Source organism: Camellia sinensis, chromosome 8 (assembly GCF_055761805.1).
Source record: "Camellia sinensis isolate YWXY chromosome 8, ASM5576180v1, whole genome shotgun sequence".
Classification (NCBI taxonomy): Eukaryota; Viridiplantae; Streptophyta; class Magnoliopsida; order Ericales; family Theaceae; genus Camellia; species Camellia sinensis.
The window spans coordinates 197,950,033-197,975,302 of record NC_138968.1 but is presented as its reverse complement, the minus strand read 5'-3'; the positions used below and the strand labels follow the sequence as shown (position 1 = coordinate 197,975,302).

Sequence of the window (25,270 nt, the reverse complement as noted above, 5' to 3'; positions counted from 1 at the left end):
TGTATCAGTCTTACGAGCGTTGAAGATGCATGTCCTTTTCTTCCTTTTTAAAACTTAGACTTATGGTACTGTTGGCTATGTACTAAAACAGGATGGTGGTGTGTGCATGTTTTGCATTCTGTCTTTTTTTTTTTTTTTTTTCTTCTTGCTAGCTACGGGCAGCAACAAGTTTTAGGTCAGTGCATGGGTTGACGGACCGGAAGCATGGTTGTGCTTCGTTTTTGGGAAATGAATGGGATGTTTACGTTTTAATATTTTGTGTCGCTACGTTTAAGACAGGGAATTACGTTTTAGATGCACGCTTCTGAATGCCTATATGTCGCAAGTTCTTTTGTTAGTTTTGTGGTTGTTACCACCATGGCCCCCCTGTAAAGCATAAGTTGAACAGTTTTTTTTTTTTGTGCAATTCATATGATCATGCATTCCAAAGGACATTGGTCACAACATTGCTTTCATTAAAAACAATGTCGGCATTGTATAATTGCAAAATTCAATATAATTTAAGTCAATGAATCACGTGCCAACTGATTGAAAGGCTGCCACTTTTGTAGGTTTCGCATCAACGAAGACGCGATGAATCCCTGGGATGGAAGCAACCATGATGAAATAATGGAAATGCTTAATCAAATGGCGGTCCAGGTGCAACAAGAACAGAACTGCACATTTCTATAAGCATGCCAGTTGGCGAGAGAATGGTACCAAAAACACATGAATAAAACGCTATATCGCACTTCTATACTAACCGGGAATACATGGATATGCGAACTATATGCGGGGCATATGGGTCGCTTTGAGGAAAATGTTTGCATGCCGAAGGAAGTTTTTGCCGCATTGTGTGAGACATTAGTAAATGATTTTGGGTTACAAGTCCCGCAACGTCCACATGGCTTAGCTGTTGAAGAAAGCGTTGCGATGTTTATCCATGTCTTGAAAGGGAAGCAAAATCGGGAAATCCAAGAATGGTTCCAACATTCCGGGGAGACTGTGTCGAGGCACGTGCATAACGTATTAAATTCCATGAAAGAGTTCACTGTTGTCCATTACCGGCCCACATACAGTCAGCATCGTATACATCCATACGTGCGGTCTAGACAGAAATACCTACCGTTCAAGGTACTTCAGCAAAACATGATTGACATATAAATCAAGACAATATATATGATTTTTGTTATTAACTGCACGTGACAAATTTGAAACACTTGTTACAAAGTTACGAAACAAAATATATGATCCATGTTTATAGGACTGCATTGGCGCAATAGACGGAACACATGTCAGTGCATGGGTTACGGGGCTAGATGCGGCAACATATTTCAGTAGGAAATACTGTCACACACAAAATATAATGGCCGTTGTCGATTTTGACATGTGTTTCATATTCATTTCTTGCGGATGGGAAGGAAGTATGCATAATAGTCGCATATTCAACGAGATACTAACAAATGAGAATGTCCCCTTCCTACATCCTGACGAAGGTAACACATGATCCTGTTAATAGATTTAATAATGTATTAATTTTTTTCCTCAGAAAGCGTTATATGAAAATGACGCAGAATGTTCATTTTTTGTGTCATACATTGTTGTCATATCTGCAGGCAAATATTATCGTGTCGATTCTGGCTATCCAAACCGGATTGGTTACTTAGCACCATTCAAAGGTGACCGTTACCACCAACAAGAATTCCGACGTATTGCACGGAACAGGATGGCAAACACGCCAAGGGAATTATTTAACAAAGTGCACTCGTCCTTACGCAGTGTGGTGGAACGCACTTTCGGTGCCTGGAAACAGCGATGGGGGTTTATTCGAGACATGCCTCGATATGACTTTGCAAATGTGCAAGTTCAGTTAGTAGGTGCGTCAATGGCATTACATAATTATATACGGCGAAACACAGGTAACCCAACAACTGTTCAGCCAATCTGTGACGAGGAAGAGGCTATGACAATAGTAAATGCCATACCAGAAGTTGAACATGACCAGGATGGTTTAATGGTTGGAGATGAGGACCCCCATATGGCATTGGTCCGCCTTCACATACACGACAAATTATGTTACATGCGTAAGAACGGAATGTTAGGAAATATATAGTAGTCAAAATAATTTTCGTATGGTTGTCACATAATGACACATGTGAAACAGACTGTATTCAAATATATTATCATGTACAATATGTATGAGTTTCCACGGGAATGTAACCCCTTCCAATTGCTGACGTGCCTAACTTTGAAAAACAACAATCCATACGAATTTTGCTTTTGGAAAAACAAAAAAAAAGTGAAACAGATAAAAACAAATGGAAAAGAAAAAGAATAGACAAATTGTCATGTGCGACGTAAATTACAAATAAATGAAACACATAAATATATTAAAAAAAAAGCTATTGTATACCAATTAAAAAAAAACAAGACATACTTAAAAATAAAAATCCAAGACAAAAAAAATAAACATAGTTATAGTAAAAAAAATAAACAATAAAAAGACAAAAACATAAATTCGCAAATAAAAATCGCAAAATTTAAGCACAATACGCCAAATCCAAACCCAAAATTAAAAAAAGGAACAGGAAAAAAAATTAAACAAAATACGAAAAATCCAAGCACGAAATAAAAAAATTCAAAGAAAAAAAAATTAGCGCAAAATCTGAAAAATATGTTCAAAAAAAAAAAAAAAAAATTTGGATTTGCAAAATTCGGGAGATTGAAACCCAACATGAAAAAATTGTCAAAAAAAATAAAGCAAAAAATGCCAAAGCGAAACCCCAAAAAAAAAAAAAAAAAAATCGAAACCCTACATAAAAAAATTAAAATAAAAAAGAAGAACCAAAATATGGCAATTCCAAACCCAAAATAAAAAAAAAATGAAAAATAAAAAAATTAAGCAAAAGTCGGCAGATCGACACCCAATATACAAAAAAAAAAAAAAAAAACCGTAATCCAAACCCAAAAAAAAATAAAAACAAAAATTAGGAAAATAGGCGAAATCGAAACCTAACAGAAAAAATTAAAATAAAAAAATAACAAAAATATGCCAAATCCAAAAAAAAAATATATATATATATTTTAAGCAAAAAGCCAAAATTGTAAAAAAAAATACCGAAAAAAAAACATACCAAAAAATTTTGTTTTTCACCAAAAAACCAAAATTGAAAAAAAAAAAGAAAAGAGAAAAAAAAAGAAGGAAATAATGCCAAATCCCAACCCAAATTAAAAAATAAAAAAATGGAAAAGGGCAATTTGGTCTTTTAACAAGATGGCACCTCACCAAAAAGCCAAAAATTTAAAAAAAGTCAAAAAAATCTTTCCCAAATCAGACTTTTTAACCACAGGCTAAAATAATAAAAAAAAAAACAAAAAAGTCAAAAAAAAAAAAAAAAAAAACCAACCCAAAATAAGCCAAAGTGCCACCAGGGTTGAACGAACAATCCCTCGTTCGATCATTCTAAAGTTTCCATTTACTTTCACTACGCCGTTCTCGTCGCCAACTTGCCCGCTGCCCGTTCTGCGTAGGACTCGGTGCCGGTGCCAGGTTCCGTGTACAGGTATCCCCCTCTCTCTCTCTCTCTCTCTCTCTCTCTCTCTCTCACACACACACACACACACATCCAAGCTTTGATCTCAGAACCACCCTAACTGCAAATCGAATTACATTTTGATTTTTCTTAAATGTGATTTTCTTTTCTTTTTTTCATTTGTTGATTTGGCTTGTTACTTGGCTGGTAATTTATGTATCTGTTCATCGAATTATCGGTGATATCGAAGAATTTTGCTTTTGATTGATGCGTTCTGCTTTTTTGATGAAATGTAATTTATGCGTTCTACTTTTGTTCATCAGTTAGATTTTTTTGTGAGTTTTGATGCGTTAGACCTAGGTGAGGAAGAATGCAGATGTTTGATGTTTCCTGCATTGAATCGTGTTTAATTGTTTCTTTTTACGATGTTCACATTTCATTTTTTTAATCTCAATTTGGGTTCCAATATTTATGCTTTTTCTTTTCTGTGTTGATGCATTTGTCTAGTTGAAAAAAACCTCATCCAATAAATATCTCACAATTTACCCTCCTATGTATGATGTGTTGCAGCATTAGTTTGTTTGTGCAGCTAAAAATGTAGATGTTTACTTCTTCTTCTTCTTCTTTTTTTGAATTAATGTGTCGGTCCTTTTATTTTTATTTTTATTTTTTCACTTGGTTGTTTTAACTGGCCCAATCCACTAATTCCAAACAGCTTTAAAAAACCAACTGACCCGACCCTTCTGTTCGAAGGGCTCAGGGTTTGACAAAGGGCGGTTTGATTGGGAAAAAACTGTGAAAGAAGTAAAATGTTAGGCCTAAATGTAGTGGATGAGAGTCGAGTCTCATGAAACGAAGCTAAACTTCTCTCTCAAATATTATGTCACCAATTTTTTTTGCTTATAATTTCTTATTGATCTTCTAATCAGATGATAGATCATTACTGGATTGGTTTCTTTGTGGTGCTTGCATTTCTTGTCGGAGTACTTGATGCTAGTGCTGGTGATGTTGATCCATTTTATAGGTAATCCTTCTTCATTATTTATTATTTTATTAAGTACATAGGCATTGTACTTATTAGAACATTCAAGTCACTTAGCTTCATGATTTGGAGTTTGTTATAGGGCTACAACTTGGGTTGGTTCAGCTGGGTTGAGGGTTTCGTTGAGGCCCAACCCAAGTTGTATTGGAATTTGTTCCCGACCTCCCAACCCATGGTTGAAGCCTATGAAGCACAAACACTTCAACTTGGTTGTTGTAGCCATGTTCAACACACCAACTCATCTTGAACATGTTGAGACACATATTGGACACGCCATGTGTCGTTTCATTTTTTATTTAAAATTATTTTTCTTAGCCTGGAAATGTTGGGGACATGTCATGGATACACGTGTTCTGTTTCTAGACACGACCATAGACATGGTTATCTTGCCATGAGTATAATTTCCTAATCGTCACTATGTAAACATGTCTTTGTTAATCATCATTGTATAGTATTCTCCTGTATTCTTAACAATACAAATAAGTAGCATTCTCTCTCTTGATATTTTAATTAGTGCTTAACTGTTGACGATGTTGAATTGTCATTTTAAATTAGTATTTGATTGTTGAATTTATTTATTTATTTGTTTGTTTTCTTTTTTACTTGTAATGGTTATGGAAAACATTTTACATGGGTATGGGTACTACATGATATAGTACACATCATTTTCCTTTAGATTTGATTGTTGTCGTGACTTTGGTTTATTCACTTTGTTGAACAAGTACCTTTGAGTAGGGGTTGCTGAAATTTTATTTTGTTTCCATTTCTTAGTTTAAATCTATGTTACCAGAAAACGCTAATACCCTAGCGAATTACGTATTGGTACACACGTTCCGAAACATGGTACACTTTCGTTCCAAAACAGTAAATTTAGTGATCTGAAGCAATCCCAAAAGTTTTTTTCAATATATTTCCTTAGATGTTACCTTAGGAGGCAAAAATAAAATATATAAACTAAAATCTAAGATGAGTTAAGTTTTGACAAGTCAAAAACATCAAAAATGGGTAATGGTTTTCATAGAAATGATTTGCTACATTAAGAAGAAAAAAAAAAATTATTAGAAAAGTACCTTACATTCTTAAGTGTAATATATATAAGTCTACTCCTATCGTACTACATTTTAGAGTGTGTGGCGTACCACATTCCCATTCCCGTTCCATGTACCGGAACGATCCATGTTCTAGGTAACATAGGTTTAAATCTTAAAAAGGATATATATATTTGTTTTCTTCTCCATAATAATATCCCAATAAACATAACATTGTTTGTAATGATTTATATGTTATGTGGATTAGACAAAGTGTGGTTTCCTGAGATTGTGGTTCGATGAATTTTAGGTTTTGTGTAGACCTATGCAAAAATACGGGATGTGTTGGGGATAGATGCTTTCCACACTGCAAATTCCCTTTGGATGGTGACTCACTTGATGGTCATTGGTACATGCAAGAACCTCTTTACTGGCAGTGGAGACAATGGGATTGCCAAAGTGATTGCCGTTACTATTGTATGGTGGACACAGAGAAAGAAAGGGCATCACTTGGTCTTGGGCCTGTGAAATATCATGGTAAATGGCCCTTTCAGCGTGTATATGGGATTCAGGTTCGTTATTTTACAGCTTTATACCTTGGTACCACCTTCCTTTGCAGTAGAAAGTGCTGTCGTAATTTTCTAGTTTGCACATGTTGATTAAATTCCTATATTAATGTCATACAATTACTCAGGAGCCTGTTTCTGTAGCTCTCTCAGCACTCAACCTCGCAATGCATTTCCGTGGTTGGCTGTCCTTTTTCACCCTTCTGTACCACAAGCTGCCACTAAAACCAGATAAGAAACCATACTATGATTATACCAGCTTGTGGCATATCTATTCCCTCTTAGCAATCAACTCATGGTTCTGGAGTGCTGTTTTCCACAGTCGGTAAGTTTTTCCCTCTCCAATTTATTTTTCTAGTAGCTGTGTATTTATGTCTGTAAATTCGATGGAGAGGCAAGGTTAGTTTATGTTAGAATAGGAATTATTATCAGGATAGGAAATACGTAATTGTGTGATTGTGTTTCCTTATATTATGCCTTATGGTTCTCCTGTAATTACTCAATATTATCAATATAAAAGGGAATGAAGTCTACCTCATTCCCTAACTCTTTCTCTTCTCTAAACTACATGGTATCAGAGCCTAAACCCTAGCCCATACCTTATTCTTGTCTGCCGGTAGCTCTATCTTCCCAGGAGCCCAATCGGCCACAGTAGCCTCTCACCCAGACCATCGTCTGTCATCCCACAGTCCATCCAGGCCATCATCAGTCTCCTAGGGGGTCTGTCGGCACTCTAGGGCCTCACCCAGGCCATCGTAAGGCACCCTAGGGCCTGTCGACAGCCTCTTTGGCTTCCTTGGCTTCCTTGGCTTCTGTCAGCATCTCCTAGGTTGCTGTCGACTCTTTCTCGCAGTGTCGTCTCTCTCGATTGTCGTCTCTCTCTCTCTTTCTCTCTCTTCTTATAAAGTTATAATGGTTAGTTAGTTAAAAATAAAATAAAATAAAATAAAATAAAGATAAAAAAAAGAGAAAAAAAATGATGCTACGTTAGAAAAATAAAATAAAATAATAATAATAATCTTCTGCTGATCTCTTTGTGGTCATAGTGTTTGCTATTCCTCCACCATCTTCCGAGTTTGTGATTGGCATTGGGTTTGAGGGTTACTTAGTAGAATATTCATGGCAGATTTCACTAGTGAGTCCACAACCTCTCAGCCACCTAAGAGCGAGAGTTTCCTTATCCTTTCTACTATGATTAATAATCTCAATCCTGGTCTTGAAATCACCACTTCTCTATTCAATGGTTAGAACTATCTAGCGTAGTCACAGAGTCTGATTATTTTCTTGAAGAGTAGAGGGAAGATGGGGTATGTTGATGCCAGAATCCAGGCACCCCTCGCCACAGACCCGAGTTATGATCGGTGGGAGATCACCAACTCCCTTATTATGGGTTGGTTGATACATTCTATGGTCTTGGAGATTGGAGAGGGCTATCTCTCTATAGACACTGCACAGGATATTTAGGAGGTCGTGACTACCACTTACTCCCGGAAGGGGAACTTCTCACAGACTTTCGAGTTACGTCGCTCCATTGAAAGGTCGGTACAAGGTGAGATGACGATTCTCCAATATTTTACCTTCCTTAGCAATGGATGGTGATGGGTCGTTACAGACATCAAAAATAAATACTAAATTATACCAAATTCTTTTAGAATAATGGCAAGTCCAGGTATCGATTTACAGGGATAAATGTGAAATTAGACTAATTTAATCGCTAAATTCCTAAATTAATTTTGATTAAAAGATTGGTTGTTCATAAACTAATATTAAGATTGGTTGTTCTTGAAGAGTAGAGGGAATATGGGGTATGTTGATGGCAGAATCCAGGCACCCCTCACCACAGACCCGAGTTATGATCAGTGGGAGATCACCAACTCCCTTATTATGGATTGGTTGATACATTCTATGGTCCCGGAGATTGGAGAGGGCTATCTCTCTATTGACACTACACATAATATTTAGGAGGCCGTGACTACCACTTACACCCGGAATGGGAACTTCTCACGGGCTTTCGAGTTATGTCGCTTCATTGAAAAGTCGGTACAAGGTGAGATGACGATCCTCCAATATTTTATCTTCCTTAGCAATGGGTGGTGATGGGTCGTTACACACACCAAAAATAAATACTAAACTATACCAAATTATTTTAGAATAATGGCAAGTTCAGGTATCGATCCACTGGGATAAATGTGAAATTAGACTATGTTAATCACTAAATTCCTAAATTAATTTTGATTAAAAGATTGGTTGTTCATAAACTAATATTAAGTAAATCAAACAAAGTGATTAAACTATCAATTATACATAAAATTGGAATTATTGATTTTTGGGAAAAACCTAGGGTAATGAGTCCACCCCTAGTTACATAAATAAAGCTTCAATTTGAGACTCAATTATGTTACGGTTCGAACGGAATAATAGTTCGCAACGACAAATTTGAAGCATTTATCAAGAAAATCATCACGTTCAATGTACGAGCACGAACCATCTCAAGTAGTACGAATCGTTCGCTCTAAACTAGGGTAGCGACACGACTCGTTCCTCGTAGTATGGTTCATCTCATACCTTGAATATGAAGGAATAGAAAACTATTGTATGGGAAGCATTTAACAATCACAGAAAGTAGAATACTTAAAGAGATAATGAAAAATAAATATTTGTAACTTCATAAACACCATACAATTTGTTTAAACCTTTACATAATCAAAACGCAAAGAGAAAACCGAATTACATAGCTAAGGTTTCATCAAAACCCTAGAAAAGAAGAGCCTAGCCACTCATGGAGGAGTGGGAAAAGGTGGAAGAGATGGAAGACCCCATGGAAGTTGGATTGAAAGCTTGAGAATCACCTTTTTCCAAACCTTAGCCTTCTCTTTCTCCTTCAAAATTTCAGAACGCTCATCCAGTCTCTTTCTTGCCTTTTTTATACCTCTACTGTCTTTCAAATAGGTTTAAAACATCGAACCGTTTTCCGAGGTTCGGCCGTACGTGCGGAAAGCTCTTTTCTCTCCAAATTCTGTATTTTTGCCCATTTAATGCTCTAACTATGTACAACCTAATTGACATTAAACAAACATAAAATATATAGTTTGACAAGCAAGTAAAGTTAAGAGATCCTAATTAACAGCTTCAATGTTGCACAATTCGGCCTTAATCACATCCCTCAACTTACAACTTGCTAGTCCTCAAGCAAGCAATAAAAATAAAATAAAATTAAATTAAACAAAATTTAGCTATTTCCTCTTTCGTGGGAAGAACGGTTGCATTTAGCATATGCAACAAGCCTTTAAACCACAAAGTTACCCTAAGTGGATGAGTAAAGTCTCGTGAGGGTTTCCAGAAATGATACCCACAAATATTAACATATTTACATCTATCTAGCAACAATCAATCACACTACACTACTCAAGAATTAACTTATGTGCCACTATAGTGCAATATTAAGACATTATAAGTCATTGAAGGCACAGTAGACAAGCATGAAGGAATCTATTGAGTAGAGACCGTAATTCAAGATTACACAAATCTATGTACTTGTGAATGTTAGTAGCACACATCATCAGTAACCTCGGTGTAACGTGCAATCTCCATAACTAGTTAATTGACCACAATAATAGCCCAGTGTAACTCGTAATAACCCCCAACATATATAGACAAGATTAAACTTTTGCAAATAGGATTCTCAAAATGTTTTTTTTTTTTTTGGAAAGACTGTGCAATGTCTTGATCCATTAAGCTTTCTAATTAACCCATGTAGCAAGTATTGAGCCAATGATTCCCAAACCAGACGGTTTTAGGGCACTAGGTGTGAAGACAACCCTACAGGCTTAATAACTTGAGTTGAAAAGGTTACGAATCCGAACAAGTCTTTTTCCTTATTTTCCTTAACTGTACAATGTCTAGGTTCCTTAAGCTTTCTAATTAACCCATGTAGCAAGTATTGGGCCAATGACTCCCAAACCAGACGGTTTTAGGGCACTAGGTGTGAAAACATCCCTACGGACTTAATAACTCGAGTTAAAGAGGCTACCCCAAACAAGTCGAGTGTTTTTTTATTTTATTTTTTTATATTGATTTATTTTGAGAATCAAGGCTAGTCATTTATTCTTTCCTGCAACACTAGCAATTATTAATGATGTACTATGAAGCATGGACACGGCAAATTTCATGCCGTGGCAGTGTCTGACATGGGGACACGCCGGGGACACGTGGACACGCCGAGGACACATACGGGACACGCCGGGTGGCGTGTCCCTTTAATTTAATTATTTTTTTTTGCAGGGGACACGGCGGAGACACGCGTGTCCACCAAATCTAGACATGCGTGTCCAAATCTGAACATAAAGAGCAAAAAAGAAGAGTAAAGGAGAAGGTATCAGGATCCTCTAGAGTAAAGAATCCTGAAGTGATCTCCTAGAGTGAGAGATCCTGTGGCTGAAATCAAAACTAACCAAAACGACGTCGTTTTGGTTAGTAAATTGAAAGAAAAAAAATAAATAAATTTCTGCTCTGGTTCAAAATGACGAACAGGTTCCTGCAAATATGAAAGAATAGAGAGACTCTCTCTCTTCTTCTCGGCAGCCATGAAAGTAAGTTAAACAATTTCAAAAACATTTTTATAGATTATACTCACATTAAACAGTTCATTGCTGTTATTGGCAAAGCCATTCTCCATAGCTCTTTCAGCTCTTCCACAACCTATTCACAGAAAAGAAACAGAGCACTTTTGAAATGGGTTATTAATCAAACTCTATTTTTATGCTTGATTCACTGAAAAAATAATAAAAAAATTTATTTTAAATAGAATAAGGGCAAAATGAATATTGTTATACCTGGGTGATTGTGGGGAGTTTGGGGGAAGAAAAATCTGGGTCTTTGTCTTCCGTGTTGGAGATTGATTGAGAAATGGGTTTGAAGAAGATTGATTTTAATCAATAAGAAAACTGATGACCCAACTTGCTATGTTTTGGTTTTGAGTCCTCATATTTTTTATGGGTAGTTCATGAACTTAGGAATAAAGAATAAGAATCAAAAGGTTTTGGGTTGAATAGGAAGGAAAGGCTAAAAATGGGGAAGCATTAGAAACAGAGGTTGTGTTTTTGAAATCAAACTCCTCTTTTTCTTTTTTTCTTTTTTTTCACTTACTAACCAAAACGACGCCGTTTTGATTAGTTTTGATTTCAGCCGTCAGATCTCTCACTCTAGGAGATCACTTCAGGATTCTTTACTCTAGAGGATCCTGATACAAGGAGAAGAGTAAAGGTCTTGAAACAAACTTGGACTTTGATCCAGTCAACTCGCCTGTCGATCTCCATGACTTCGACCACCGTAAGCCGTCGACCTGGACCTCCATCGCCTTCGACTTCGACGAGCTCTCTCTCTCTCTCTCTCTCCCTCGCGATCGATCGCTTCTTCCTCTCTCTCTGTTGCGTCTTTATCTTCTTTTATCTTCTTGATTCATATATATATATATAACTATTATTATTATAATAGTTATAAGGATGACGTCGACTTAGTTATTATTATATAACTATTATTATTATGTAACAACTATTATATTGTTATTATATAACTATTATATTATATAACAGTTATTATACATATAATATATTTATAAGATAATATATAATACATATTATAAGATAATATATACTTGTACATATTAATAAAATAAAATAAAAAACACATGTATGTAAAATAAAATAAAAAATTAATTGCAACACATTATTTAAAAAATATAATAAATAAATAAAATAATTAATGTGTATTAAAATAAAAATATTTATAAAAAAATTAAAAAATCTGCCGTGTTCCTTGTCGTGTCTGTGTCCGTGTCCCCATTTTTTAAAAATTGCCGTGGTCCGTGTCCGTGTCCGTGTCCGTATGCGTGTCCGTGCCCGTATGCGTGTCCGTGCTTCATAGATGATGTTCACCAGAGATTATAATAGAGAGGTCACCGCTATGATAGTGTGTTCATGTGAATCAAGGCATACTCATGATAAGTGTACTAATATCGCAACCACGAATAACTATCCTAGTGCAAACATCATATACGAGTATTTACCCAATAAACTCTTTTCATACAAGTCAGCTATGCTTTCCAATTAACATATGCAAATATTATCACCCTACTAGCAACAAGTCGACATCAAGTGGAGTAGTGTAATCAAGTGAAGTAGGTATAAGCATGAATTAGGAGCCAAATAGAAATGCACAAAAGAAAATACCCTCATTCACCAACTTGAATATGACATTGTCCTCAATGGAAGCAAAAGCCAAGCAAATAGAAATGAGAGAATATTACCAGAGATTATAAGTGCACATCTAGGTAGGCAAATAGTAACACACATTTTACTCTTTTTTTTCTTTTTTTTATTATTATTTATATTTATTTATTATTTATATATCTTTTTTATTTACGAAAGAAGAAATAGCTAAAAGTAAAAATAGAAATAAAAGAGACAAAGCAAAAGATAGGCCGGTACTACTGAGAATTCAGTGGCAGTGGTGGCGGGAAATGCTGGGCAAACAAGGCGTTCATCAATGATCGCGTCTCGAATGCTTCATCCTGAACCCAGGTGTCGAGCTGGTCAAAACGTTGTTGGCTCGACTCTCGATATGTGTAAAAGTCAGTTTGCAGTGATGCAACTAACTGTTGAATGTTGAGCTAGCGGGCATTGAGCTGGTCGAAAGCCGCTTGAGAATAGTCTCGATGCGCCAGAAAATCCGTGCGCAACTGCATGAGAATCTGGTGGTGATTACGAAGAGTATTGTGGATCTGATCCACAAAGTGCTGAAGCTGTAAGTACTCCTCATGAGTCATGTCTAGTAGGTCCCCTTGGGAGGCACAGGGGAGGCAGGATGAGGTGGTTGGTCGTGAACGGGTTCCTGGGCCTTATCAACCGGGGCACCAACTTGCTGCGGGATGTGAGATATGCTATCCTACCATTCCCGCTGCCCGAAAGTCGGATAAGCTATGTCAATCTCCTCACTCGGATCAATGGGAAGGCCGTTCAACTCGAAGACAAGTGTAAGCAAGTTGGTAAATGACAGGGACCAAGTCAGGTTCTGCATAGGTTGAGACTGAATTGCCTCCTGTAGAAATTTGCGCATATGCATCCAGATGACGTCCGCAAGTGGTACCTGATAACCATGTTGGTACCCATCCATGTAGGACCCGGACAAACTCCAATTGGTGCTCAGGTTTATGTCCAAGTAGAAGGGTATTCTTATGTATGACGGAGTCAATGAATAACAAGCGGTCAGGCAACTTGCTCCGGTGTAGGCATGTGTAACTTGCATCACCATGGGCCCCCGGGAAGTACTCTTGGATGAGGCTGTGTATCGGTTGTCGGTCCTCAACTTCCGAGAAGGGCTGGTGGTCCTCCTTGGAAAAGAACCCTAATACTTGGGCAATCATGAATGCGGTGATGTTGACAAGGTGGCCATCAATAGTGAACAAAAGTCCGACCTCAGTAAGTGACTCATACATGTTCTGGTGGAAGAGCTGTACCAGACAAGAATAAGTGGGTGCTGTCACAATGCAAAGGCCCAATTATTGTCGGAGTTGGAGCTGCTCAACGACCCAAAAAGTGACTGGGTCACGCTGAAAATATGTGATGTTAAACTGTGTGAGCTTGTGAAGTGGGTGTGAAGCCCACTCTAGTCGTGGCAACTCCACCGGTGGTGGTGGCAAGGATGGTGGTGACGGTGGCGGTGGTGGCACTGAGGAAGTGGAACCTCTGGCCTTTTGGAGGCGCGGGTGGATATCCGTCGACTCATGACCTGCGCACACCAACAATAGACACATATACCTGTGAAACCAGCATGAGAATCAAATAAGATATTAAAGCACAAGTCTGCTCACTGAAGTACTACATGCAATTCTTATCATATTTTTTATTTATTTTTATTTATTTTGAAACCTAAAACAATTAAAATAGAATAATATAAACTTACACATTAACATTTTAATAAGTAATGAATTAAACAAACAAGTAAGACTGAGATAAGAGAATACATCTAAACAACTAAATAAATCAATAGAAAATACAATTAATTAGAAAGCTAGGCATTAGGATTTTTATTTATTTATTTATTTTTTGTAATAGAGAAATAAATGAACTAAAATAAAATATGAAAAAAAATAAAAGGAACAACAACTAAACCAGTTACACAATTAGTTATTAAACTAACTACTGAACAATAGGACAATTTTATTTAAGTAACTAATGGCTGAATAATTAAAACTAACAGAACTAAATTATTTGCATGAACTAAACTATGGTAAGCAACCAAAATAATAAAAATAACAAAACAAAAATATATATATATATTTTTTTGGAAGGGACTGCACGTGTGTCGGAGATGGCCGCATGTGCAAGCGGTCGTCTTCTTGGCTGCCCAGTTTTTTTTTTTTTTTTGGTTGGAAAATAGACTGACTGGAGAAAAACAAAAACAAAAACAAAAACAATACTCTACTCCTACACTCACAAATCTAAACGAAAAGGAAGTTTACTTTGGAAGAGTGGAGAAAGAGAGAAAGAATGGAGATTTGCCAGAAAAAATGGTGGTCGTCGATCGCCGGACGGAGAAATGGTGGGCAGTGGGATGATGGTGAGGAAGGAGGGTGATGGTGTGAAAAAAAGAAAAGAAAAGAAAGGAGGTTAGTGGTGGTGAGGCTCGAGTGAAAGAGAAAAGGTTGAAAGAAGATGATAAGGTAGAGAGAGAGAGAGAGAGAGAGAGAGAGAGAGAGAGAAAATCTGTGAGAGTGATTGTGAGAAAAGTGGGTTAGGTTTTTGATGAGGTCAATTTTTTTTTTTTCAAAAACGAAATAAACTAAAAAAAAATAATAATCAATTAGATAAAATAAAATAAAATAAAAATGGAAAAATAAAAATAAATAAATAAATATAAATAAAGAAATTTATTTATTTATTTATTTATTTGGAATGACATTCGGCACGTGCGGGGATCAAGCCGCACGTGCAGCTCTATTGCTGCACCACACACCCCCATCTGCAATTAAAGCAGGCTCAAAAAAAATTCCAGGAATTTTTCCAGCATGTGTGAAACCCAGGCCGCACGCGCGTTGACTGCGACGCACCACCCCCACGTACCTGCATTTAAAGCAGTGTGCAAATTGTGAATTGAAATATCTTCTGCACGTGCGGTGGGTTGTGCCGCACGTGCGGGATTTTTATTTTTTTATTTTTTTAATTGCAACCCAAATAAATTTACAAAGAACGACAACCCAAGTAAAAATTCAAATCATTTCTACCTTCATTTCACATCCGAAATAAATAAAGCATTACTAAAATAACTAAATGCTCACCAAAGGTATAATCTTCACGCGAAAACCACGGGATTTTTATTTTTTTATTTTTTTAATTGCAACCCAAATAAATTTACAAAGAACGACAACCCAAGTAAAAATTCAAATCATTTCTACCTTCATTTCACATCCGAAATAAATAAAGCATTACTAAAATAACTAAATGCTCACCAAATGTATAATCTTCACGCGAAACCACGGGTACTACTTTTCTCCCTAACTGTGTTTGTAACTTTCCCTATTCTTCAACAGGGTGACAAACTAGGTTGGTTCGGTATCCAGAATCGAGGCGACTAAGGCTAACTCAACTTATGGGGCTGCCATACAGAGTTTAAGCCGAGGTGGTTTTGAAGCAATCTCCACACCCCTGGGTATTCAAACCAGACTTTAGTCTCAGAAATTCCAAATCCTTGTGTTATAGGCTTTGCCATTCGAACTCTAATTTCCACCGTCTAAGTTGGTCTCCTAGGAACTCACTACAAACACAGTTAGGTGGCTATACTAGACCGTCAGATGCCATTCGGGCACAGCTAATACCAAAAGAGTTACACCTTTAGAGGATTTAAAGTCTCCTAGACGTCAATTAAAGCACAGCAAGAATAAAGAAAAATATAATAGAATAGAAAGGAAAGAAAAGAGATCAAGACTTCAATTTCTCAATCAAAGTAAAAAGGGTCCATCAAAACAATGGATCATATCTCCATTCTCAATCCCTTTTATATATGGCTTCAGTCTTTGGCTATTCACTTCGAAAGTGTGGCCATTCTTTGGATCTTACACCTCAACGGTGCCATGAATAAATGCCTCTACAACCACAAAGGAACCATCCCATCTTGATCTAAGCTTACCCGGAAAGAGTCTCAATTTTGAGTTAGAAAGCCACACTTTTTGGCCGGGTTCAAAGGATTTTCTATTAATGTGCTGGTCATAGAATTCCTTAGTCCGAGTTTTAAAAATTCTCGAACTCTCATATGCATCATTCCGAATTTCCTCCAACTCATTGAGTTGCAATTTCCGGTTGAGCTCAACCGCGACCATATCAAAGTTAAACTTCTTTATGGCCCAAAATGCTCAGTGCTCAAGTTCAACTGGGAGATGGCAAGCTTTGCCTAACACCGCCCTATATGGTGACATCTCAGTGGGTGTCTTATAAGCAGTGCGGTAGGCCCATAGTGCATCAATCAAACGTTTTGACTAATCTTTCCTATTTGGCCTCACCGTTTTCTCTGTTATGTGCTTCACCTCCCTATTTGAGACTTCCACTTGGCCACTAGTTTGAGGGTGGTATGGAGTGCCAACTTTATGAGTGATAGAGTATTTCTTAACTATCGACTCAAAGAACCAGTTACAAAAATACGTACCCTGGTCACTTATTATGGCTCTAGGAAACCCAAAACGACTAAAGATGTTTTCATGCAAAAATTTGATTACTACTTTATGATCGTTTGTTCGGGTAGCTATCTCCTCCACCCACTTAGACACATAATCCACTGCCAAGAGAATATACTCAAATCCGAATGACGACGGGAAAGGTCCCATAAAATCAACCCCCCCAAACATCAAAGATCTCTACCACAAGAATAGGAGACATTGGCATCATGTCACGACTAGATATCGAACTTATTTGTTGACAGCGCAAACAAGTTCTACAAAATTGATGGGTATCTTTAAAAATGGTGGGCCAATAAAACCCGCTTTGTAAAACCTTGGCGGCCGTTTTATGCCCACTAAAATGACCGCCACCTGCAGGAAAATGACAAAATGTAAGAATGCTATGCACCTCACTCTCCGGCACACACCATCGGATTACTTGGTTAGAGCAATATTTGAACAACCCTGGATCCTCTCAAAAATAATACCTGGCCTGTGAAAAGAATCGGTCTTTGTCTTGCTTAGACCAATTTTGAGGAATTTGTCCATTTGCCCAATGGTTAAGTAATTCACAATATGTGCAAACAACGGGGGGCTCGCTCGTGACACCACAAGAAGTTGTTCGTCCGGAAACAAATCATGCAAAGTTAGATGGTCACTAGCATACTAAACAAGGACTCGAGAGAGGTGATCCGCCACCATATTCTCAGACCCTTTCTTATCTCGGATCTCTAGGTCAAATTCCTGAAGCAACAAAATCCATCTAATCAATTTAGGTTTGGTCTCTTTCTTAGATAGTAAGTGAAGACTATGACCTTGGAACCTACGAGATAGGATCGGTACTTATCTAAGGCAAAGACCACGGCTAGTAACTCTTTCTCGGTCATAGTGTAATTCAATTGTGCATCCGAGAGAGTACGACTAGCATAGTATATAGCATATGATGCCCTATTGATCCATTGGCCCCAACATCATAATTTGAGGCATCACACATGATTTCAAAGGAAAGCGACCAATCTAGTGATTTCATGATTGGGGCGCTGGTAAGGGCCACTCTTAGTGTTTCAAAGGCTTTCAGACATGCCTCATCAAAGATAAAAGGTGCGTTCTTAGCAAGTAAACTACACAAAGGACGGTATATTTTACTAAAGTCTTTGATGAACCTACGGTAAAAACCTGCATGCCCTAAGAAAGAACAGACTTGACGCACAAAAGTGGGTGGAGGAAGGCTTGCAATGAGGTCAACTTTAGTTTTGTTCACCTCTATACCTCGAGGGGACACAATGTGTCCCAACGTTATACCCTCACGAACCATAAAATGGCTCTTCTCCCAACTCAAAATCAAGTTTGCCTCAGTACATCGTTTCAACACTCTAGTTAAATTCCTAAGGCATTCCTCAAAAAACGGTCCAAACATAGAAAAATCATCCATGAAAACCTCTAAGAATTTATCCACCATATCAGAGAAAATGGCCATCATACACCGTTGAAAAGTCGCCAATGTATTACATAGCCCAAAAAGGATGTGCCTATAAGCAAAAGTGCCAAAAGGGCAAGTGAATGTGGTTTTTTCCTGGTCAGCGGGATACACTGAGACTTGATTATATCCCGAGTAGCCATCAAGAAAATAATAAAAACCCTGCCCCACTAAAGGTAAGGGAAAATGATCCTACCTAGTCATGGAATTCAATCTCCTATAATCAATGCACACTCGCCACCCAGTAGTGGTTCGTGTGGGGACTAACTCTCCTCTCTCATTCTCAACAACAGTGATGCCCGATTTCTTGGACACCACTTGTGTGGGACTCACTCACTTGCTATCCAAGATGGGGTATATAATACCCGCATCTAACAATTTTCACACCTCCTTTTTCACCACCTCTTTCATATTGGGATTAAGCCTCCGTTGCATTTCACGAGAAGGTTTGGTGTCCTCCCCTAGTTGTATATAATGCATGCACACGGAGGGATTTATCCCTCTCAAATCAGCCACCGACCACCTTATAGCACTCCGATGTGCCACAAAAACACTCATTAATTGACTTTCCTGCTCAGCGGTTAAGTCAGATGCAATGATGATAGGTAAAGTATCCTTTGGCTGTAAAAATGTGACTGGGAGTGGCTTCAACTCAAGTGTAGGTGGTGTGACTAGGGAGGAAGGGACTCAAACTGGGTTTTCCACGGAGGAAAATCCGGTGTAGAAGAAGAATTAAGTAAGGCATTCACCTCCTCAATTGATCCGTCAATATCAAAATTCTCGAACCCAAAATGAGCTAGACAAGCCTCTAGAGGGTTCTCTACAAGAATTGAGGGTAAAGCCTCCTTCACAATCCCATCCACAACATCCACAAATAAACACTCCTCTCTCTCATTGGGTTGTTGGAATGCTTGGAAAATATTAAGTTTCGCTTGCACATTCCCAAATGAAACTTCCATAACCCCGGTATGACAATTTATGCATGCATTGGCCGTAGCAAAGAAAGGTCAACCTAAGATCACTGGGATTTGTTTCCTAGAACTAGCTACCAGTTCCATGTCTAAAACCAAAAAGTCAACAGGAAAATAAAACTTATCGACCTTCACTAGCACATCCTCAATCATGCCACGTGGCACCTTAAGGAACCAGTCAGCTAACTGGAGAGTAATAGTAGTGGGTTTCAACTCGCCAAGCCCAAATTCTTCGTACACAGAGTATAGCAACAAATTGACATTAGCCCCTAAATCTAACAAGGCCCTATCAATGAAATGGTCCCCTATAATGCATGCAATGGTTAGGGCACCCGGGTCTTTAAGCTTAAGGGGTGTGTCATTCAACAAGATGGAGCTTACTTGCTCCGTGAGTACGACCTTTTGGGACACGTGTGTCCTAGATTTACGCTTTTGCGTATAAAGGTCCTTAAAAAATTTAGCATAGGAGGGTACTTGCTTAATCGCCTCCAACAGGGGGAGGTTGATTTTAACTTGTTTAAAAACCTCCATCATTGCTTCCATGGATGCCGCCTTCTTATTAAAAGGGGACGGTGTATCAAGGCATTGGGGAGAGGGTGCCTTAGGCACATATGGAAGTAAAAGTCAATATTTCTTGGTCATGCATGTCTTTTATGTGCTACTTGAATGCTTTCATGTACTGATAAATGGAAGTAAAAGTCAATATTGTTTTGGTTAAATATTCAAGTATCTATATCTTATTATTGTTTAGTTTTATAGCTTCGTATAATCTCCCTTAATAAATAAGTTAAATAATCCAAGACTGTTAAGTCACATGTCTAGCCTATTCCATAATGTACTCCTTCTTTCCTATGCCGTTACTAAGCCTTTTAAATTTATTTTTGCACATTTAATACAACTGAGTTGCTCCTGAAAACTGAGTTGCTCCTGAAGAACTGATAAGTATCTTATTATGTGCCAAATCTGGAATTGTAGTTTCTCCTAATTGTTGGTGTGGGTTGTCTTCCTATACTACAGAGATGTGGATGTGACAGAAAAGCTAGACTACTCATCTGCAGTGGCATTACTTGGTTACTCGCTTATACTGGCTATTCTAAGAAGTTTCAGCATAAGGGATGAGGCTGCCAGAGTCATGGTTGCTGCTCCACTGCTTGCTTTTGTCACTACCCATATATTGTACCTGAACAACTATAAACTAGATTATGGTATTATCACCTTCTCTATCTGCTGCAACTTGCAAGATGCACAAACTTCAATTATCCAACAAGCTATATTTCTTTTGTATAATACTGTTGATACAACAAAAAAATATTTTTTTTATTTACTATGTATATGAATATAAATTTAGGATACAATAGATGTAAGAGTCATCAATGTATTTGTGGGTGTGTTTTTTTTCCTCTCCCTTTTCCCTCCTTATTTCATATATTTTACTTAGACCCCAAATCAAATTTCTTTTACTTTGAATCGTTTAAATGCTAGGTCGTTCCCCTCAAGTGACGCGTTGCGCCTGCCTCCGGGTGTTTCGAAAAGTGAGCAAGGGGCGCCGCATCGACGCCTGGGTGCGGTGAAAAATGGGCAAAGGTTTGCGCGTTTTTCTGGACGAGCGCGGGTAAAGAAGCTAGTCCAAGACTATAGGTTTAGGATAGCCACTTGGAACATAGGAACCTTAACTGGTAGGACGATGGAATTAGTAGATGTTATGATTAGGAGGAGAGTTAGTATAACTTGCATACAAGAAACTAAGTGGACGGGAGAGAAAGCTAGGGAAATTGAGGATACTGGTTTTAAACTTTATTATAGTGGTAAGGATAGACGCAGGAATGGGGTAGGAATCATAATTGCCAAGGGTCTTGTGGAAAGTGTGGTGGCGGTCATTAGGAAAGGAGATAGGATTATGCTAGTTAAATTAGTTATTGGAGGGAATATAGTGAACATTATTAGCGCTTACGCCCCTCAAGTAGGGTTAGATGATCAGACTAAGAGGCATTTTTGGGAGCAAATGGATGAGATCTTACAGGAGATACCCGTAGGAGAGAACCTGGTTATAGGTGGAGATTTTAATGGCCATGTGGGCATAGATAAAGTAGGTTATGAAAGGGTGCATGGTGGATACGGTTTTGGTGACAGAAATGAGGCTGGAGAGAGAATCTTAGATTTTGCGTTGGCTTCTGACTTGGTGGTGGCTAATACTATGTATAAGAAGAGGGATGAGCATTTGATAACCTTTAAGAGTGGATTAGTTAAGAGCCAAATAGATTATTTCTTAGTGAGAAAAGTAGACTGCCTAAAATGCAATGATTGTAAGGTGATTCCTGGAGAGAGTCTGGTCTCTCAACATAGGATTTTGATACTAGATTTATGTTTTAGAGGGCAATACCAAGCTAGGAAGGATGGTGGGCGTCGTAGGACGAGATGGTGGGACTTAAAAGGGGATAAACTAGAAATATTTAAGAATCGAATGGATAAGGAAGGTACTTGGGACTTAGAAGGTGGGGCTAACACTATATGGAATTCGATGGCCAATTGTATGAGGAGAATCTCAAGGGAAGTGCTTGGAGAGTCGAAAGGAACGGGACCCAGCTCTAGGGAAACTTGGTGGTGGAGGGAAGAGGTCCAAGCGGTAGTTAAGGCAAAAAAAGAGTGCTTTAAAAAGTGGCAGAAGGATAGAACTGAGGAAAACCTTAAGAGCTATAGATTGGCTAATAAGGAGGTCAAGAAAGTAGTGAGAGAGATTAAGTTGAAAGTTTATGATGACCTATACACTAGACTAGATAGTAAGGAGGGAGAGAAGATGGTATACAAACTTGCTAAGATGCGGGAGAGGAAAACAAGAGATTTTAATCAAGTAAAGTGCATCAAGAGTGAGGATTCTAAGGTATTAGTGAAGGACGATGAGATTAAGGAAAGATGGAAGAATTATTTTGAGAAACTATTAAATGAGGAACATGGAAGTACGACAATAGGGGAAGAAATAATCAGTAATACGATAAACCAAGACTATAGGTTCTATCGCAGGATTAGAAATTTTGAAGTGGAGATTGCACTTAAGAAGATGAAATCAAATAAGGCTTTAGGACCTGATGATATCCCTATTGAAGCTTGGAAGTGTTTGGGTAAAAAGGGAGTTGCTTGGTTGACTAGGTTGTTTAGTAAAATTTTGTTGACTAGGAACATGCCAGATGAGTGGAGGAAGAGTATTTTAGTGCCAATCTATAAGAATAAAGGTGATGTCCAGAATTGTAACAACTATAGAGGAATTAAGCTAATGTGTCATATAATGAAAGTGTGGGAGAGGGTGATGGAACGTCGATTGCGAGACATAACAGAGGTGTCAGAGAATCAATTTGGGTTTATGCCTGGTAGGTCAACAATGGAAGCGATCTATCTTTTGAGGAGAGTAATAGAAAAGTATAAAGAAAAGAAAAGAGACATTCATATGGTGTTTATTGACCTTGAGAAAGCATATGACAGAGTGCCCTAAGATATAATATGGTGGGCGTTAGAGAAGAAAGGGGTGACAAAAGGCTACATTGACGTGATTAGGGACATGTATGAAGGGGTGGTGACCACTATTAGATCGCCAGCTGGAGAAACAAATGAATTTCCTATCACTGTAGGGTTACACCAAGGATCTACCTTAAGTCCTTATCTTTTTGCTTTAGTTATGGACGAGTTGACGATAAATATTCAGGATGACGTGCCATGGTGTATGCTTTTTGCAGACAATATTGTGTTAGTGGATGAGACTAGAGAAGGAGTTAACACAAAGTTGGAGATCTGGAGAAAAGCTCTTGAATCTAAAGGATTTCGGATAAGCAGAACTAAGACAGAGTACATGGAGTGTAAATTTAGTAACAGTAACAATGAAAGCAGAGGAGAAGTGAAGATTGAGAACCAAGAACTGCCTAAGAGTGAACATTTTCGTTATTTAGGATCAATTATCACAACAGCGGGAGAGATTGATTCAGATGTGGCCCATAGGATTAAGGCGGGATGGTGTAAGTGGAGAAGTGCGTCTGGGGTATTGTGCGATAAACGAATACCTACTAGACTCAAAGGTAAGTTTTATAGAACGGCTATTAGACCAGCTATGTTGTATGGGACGGAGTGTTGGGCAACTAAGAAACAACATGTAGATAAGATGAGTGTGGCTGAGATGAGGATGCTAAGGTGGATGTGTGGTAAGACTAGACAGGACAGGATTAGGAATGAGTGTATTCGGGAATGGGTAGGAGTAGCACCGATAGAAGATAAGTTGAGAGAGAATCGTTTGAGATGGTTTGGTCATATTCAACGGAGACCAACAGAGGCAGTAGTGAAGAGATGCGATGCTGTAACGGTAGATGGAAGTGTTGGTGGACGAGGTAGGCCTAGATTAACGTTGACTAGCGTTATAAATAGAGATATGAATCTACTTAATTTGACCAATGAAATGGCCTTTGATAGGGCCGCGTGGAGAAGAAGGATTCATGTAGCCGACCCCATTTGATGGGACTTAAGGCTTCGTTTGGTTTGGTTTGGTTATAAGAAATAACCTATAAAGGTGTGCCCTGTGGCGGGTCCACAATGTGTCCTACAAAAAATAATAATTTTAAAAAATGACATGCCCCATGACATCGAAGGCTTGTTTTAGTGCCCCCCTGCCTTTTTTGGACCTTTTGCATTGATCACATTTCTTTTTCCTATGATTGTTACTCTTCTAATGCTTGTTTTTAATAGTGTGCTGTGTTGGAAATTTCTTGACAGGATGGAACATGAAAGTGTGTGTTGTCATGGCTGTTGCTCAACTTCTCATTTGGACTTTCTGGGCTGGTGTCACTCACCATCCTTCTAGGTGGAAGTTGTGGGTGGTGGTCGTGGGAGGTGGCCTTGCAATGCTCCTAGAGATCTATGATTTCCCTCCATATGAAGGATTCGTTGATGCGCATGCTCTTTGGCATGCCTGTACTATCCCACTCACCTACCTTTGGTGGAGTTTCATCAAAGATGATGCTGAGTTCCGAACATCTATCCTTCACAAGAAGGCAAAGTAGCTTTTTGAGAATTTGATGCGTAAACCCACATGATGGGGTAATGTTTCAAGAGCAAGTTGTTAGTTAGGCCAACATTAATCTCTGTAGGTACTACATTCTTCTTTCATTCTTGTGTTTTTGTTTTGTTTTTTGGTTTTTTTCCCTGTCATGCGAAAGGGAATGAGGATGCTTCATTTATTGAAAGAGGTTCCACAAGTTGGAATCTGATCATCTGCTGAATTAGAAAGTTGTAGCAGTGCACTAATTCATTTTGTTTTGGCAATGAAACCTTGATAAGCTATATTAGGGTGTTTTTTATATTCACATATCTACATATATTGGTTTTTTTTTGAGGGGTTCATGCCAATCGTTGGTTTTTTTTAATATATATATATATATATTTATTTATTTATTTTTATCAAGAAGCAAATGATTCATTGACTAAAATATAAAAGGAAGCCGAAGAATGGTCGTTTTCAGTTTCATATGTAGTACTTGGGGAGCAAGTAGTCTTATTTATTTATTCATTTTGTATTGAAAAAATTCAGATTCATATACTACTTGGGCCGCAAGTATTCATTTTGGATATTTATTTATTCATTCATTTTTCTTTTTAGGAAAAAAAGGTTGTTTGTATTGGTTTTCATTAAAGAAGAAAGTGTTGTTGGTTGCTAATTAAAACCCTTCAAACCGAAGTTAGGAATTACTATAGTATTTAAATAGAGTTTAAAAAAAAAAAATTACTAAACAGAACAAATTTAAGTTATTAAATAAAAATGGTGTCCTATCTGGAAAAAAAAAAAATTGAGAATGGTGCAGGATGTTATTACTATAATTTAGTTTTTTCATTATTTAATTTAGAAATTTTCATTTTAATTAATATTTTATCTTTAATAAAAAAATAAATAAAAATTTGAGTCCGTTTTTACATTAAAGGCCTAGGCCCAACCATGA

The 25,270-nt window shown here is 37.7% G+C and overlaps 1 protein-coding gene across 1 annotated transcript; it reads left to right on the top strand.

Moving 5' to 3' along the window:
• The first annotated feature begins 3,373 nt into the window (after positions 1-3,373).
• Positions 3,374-24,617, top strand: LOC114313173 (uncharacterized). Its single transcript, XM_082884556.1, has 6 exons — positions 3,374-3,542; positions 4,442-4,536; positions 5,893-6,154; positions 6,277-6,473; positions 20,319-20,506; positions 24,051-24,617. The coding sequence occupies exons 2-6, from the start codon at positions 4,442-4,444 to the stop codon at positions 24,335-24,337; spliced, it is 1,029 nt and encodes a 342-aa protein (XP_082740682.1). The 5' UTR covers positions 3,374-3,542; the 3' UTR covers positions 24,338-24,617.
• The last annotated feature ends 653 nt before the right edge of the window (positions 24,618-25,270 follow it).

Coding starts and splice junctions, on each gene's coding strand:
- LOC114313173 (XM_082884556.1), top strand. CDS start 4,442: ATGATAGATCATTACTGGATTGGTTTCTTTGTGGTGCTTGCATTTCTT. Junction 4,537..5,892: donor GATGTTGATCCATTTTATAG/GTAATCCTTCTT, acceptor GATGAATTTTAG/GTTTTGTGTAGACCTATGCA. Junction 6,155..6,276: donor AGCGTGTATATGGGATTCAG/GTTCGTTATTTT, acceptor ACAATTACTCAG/GAGCCTGTTTCTGTAGCTCT.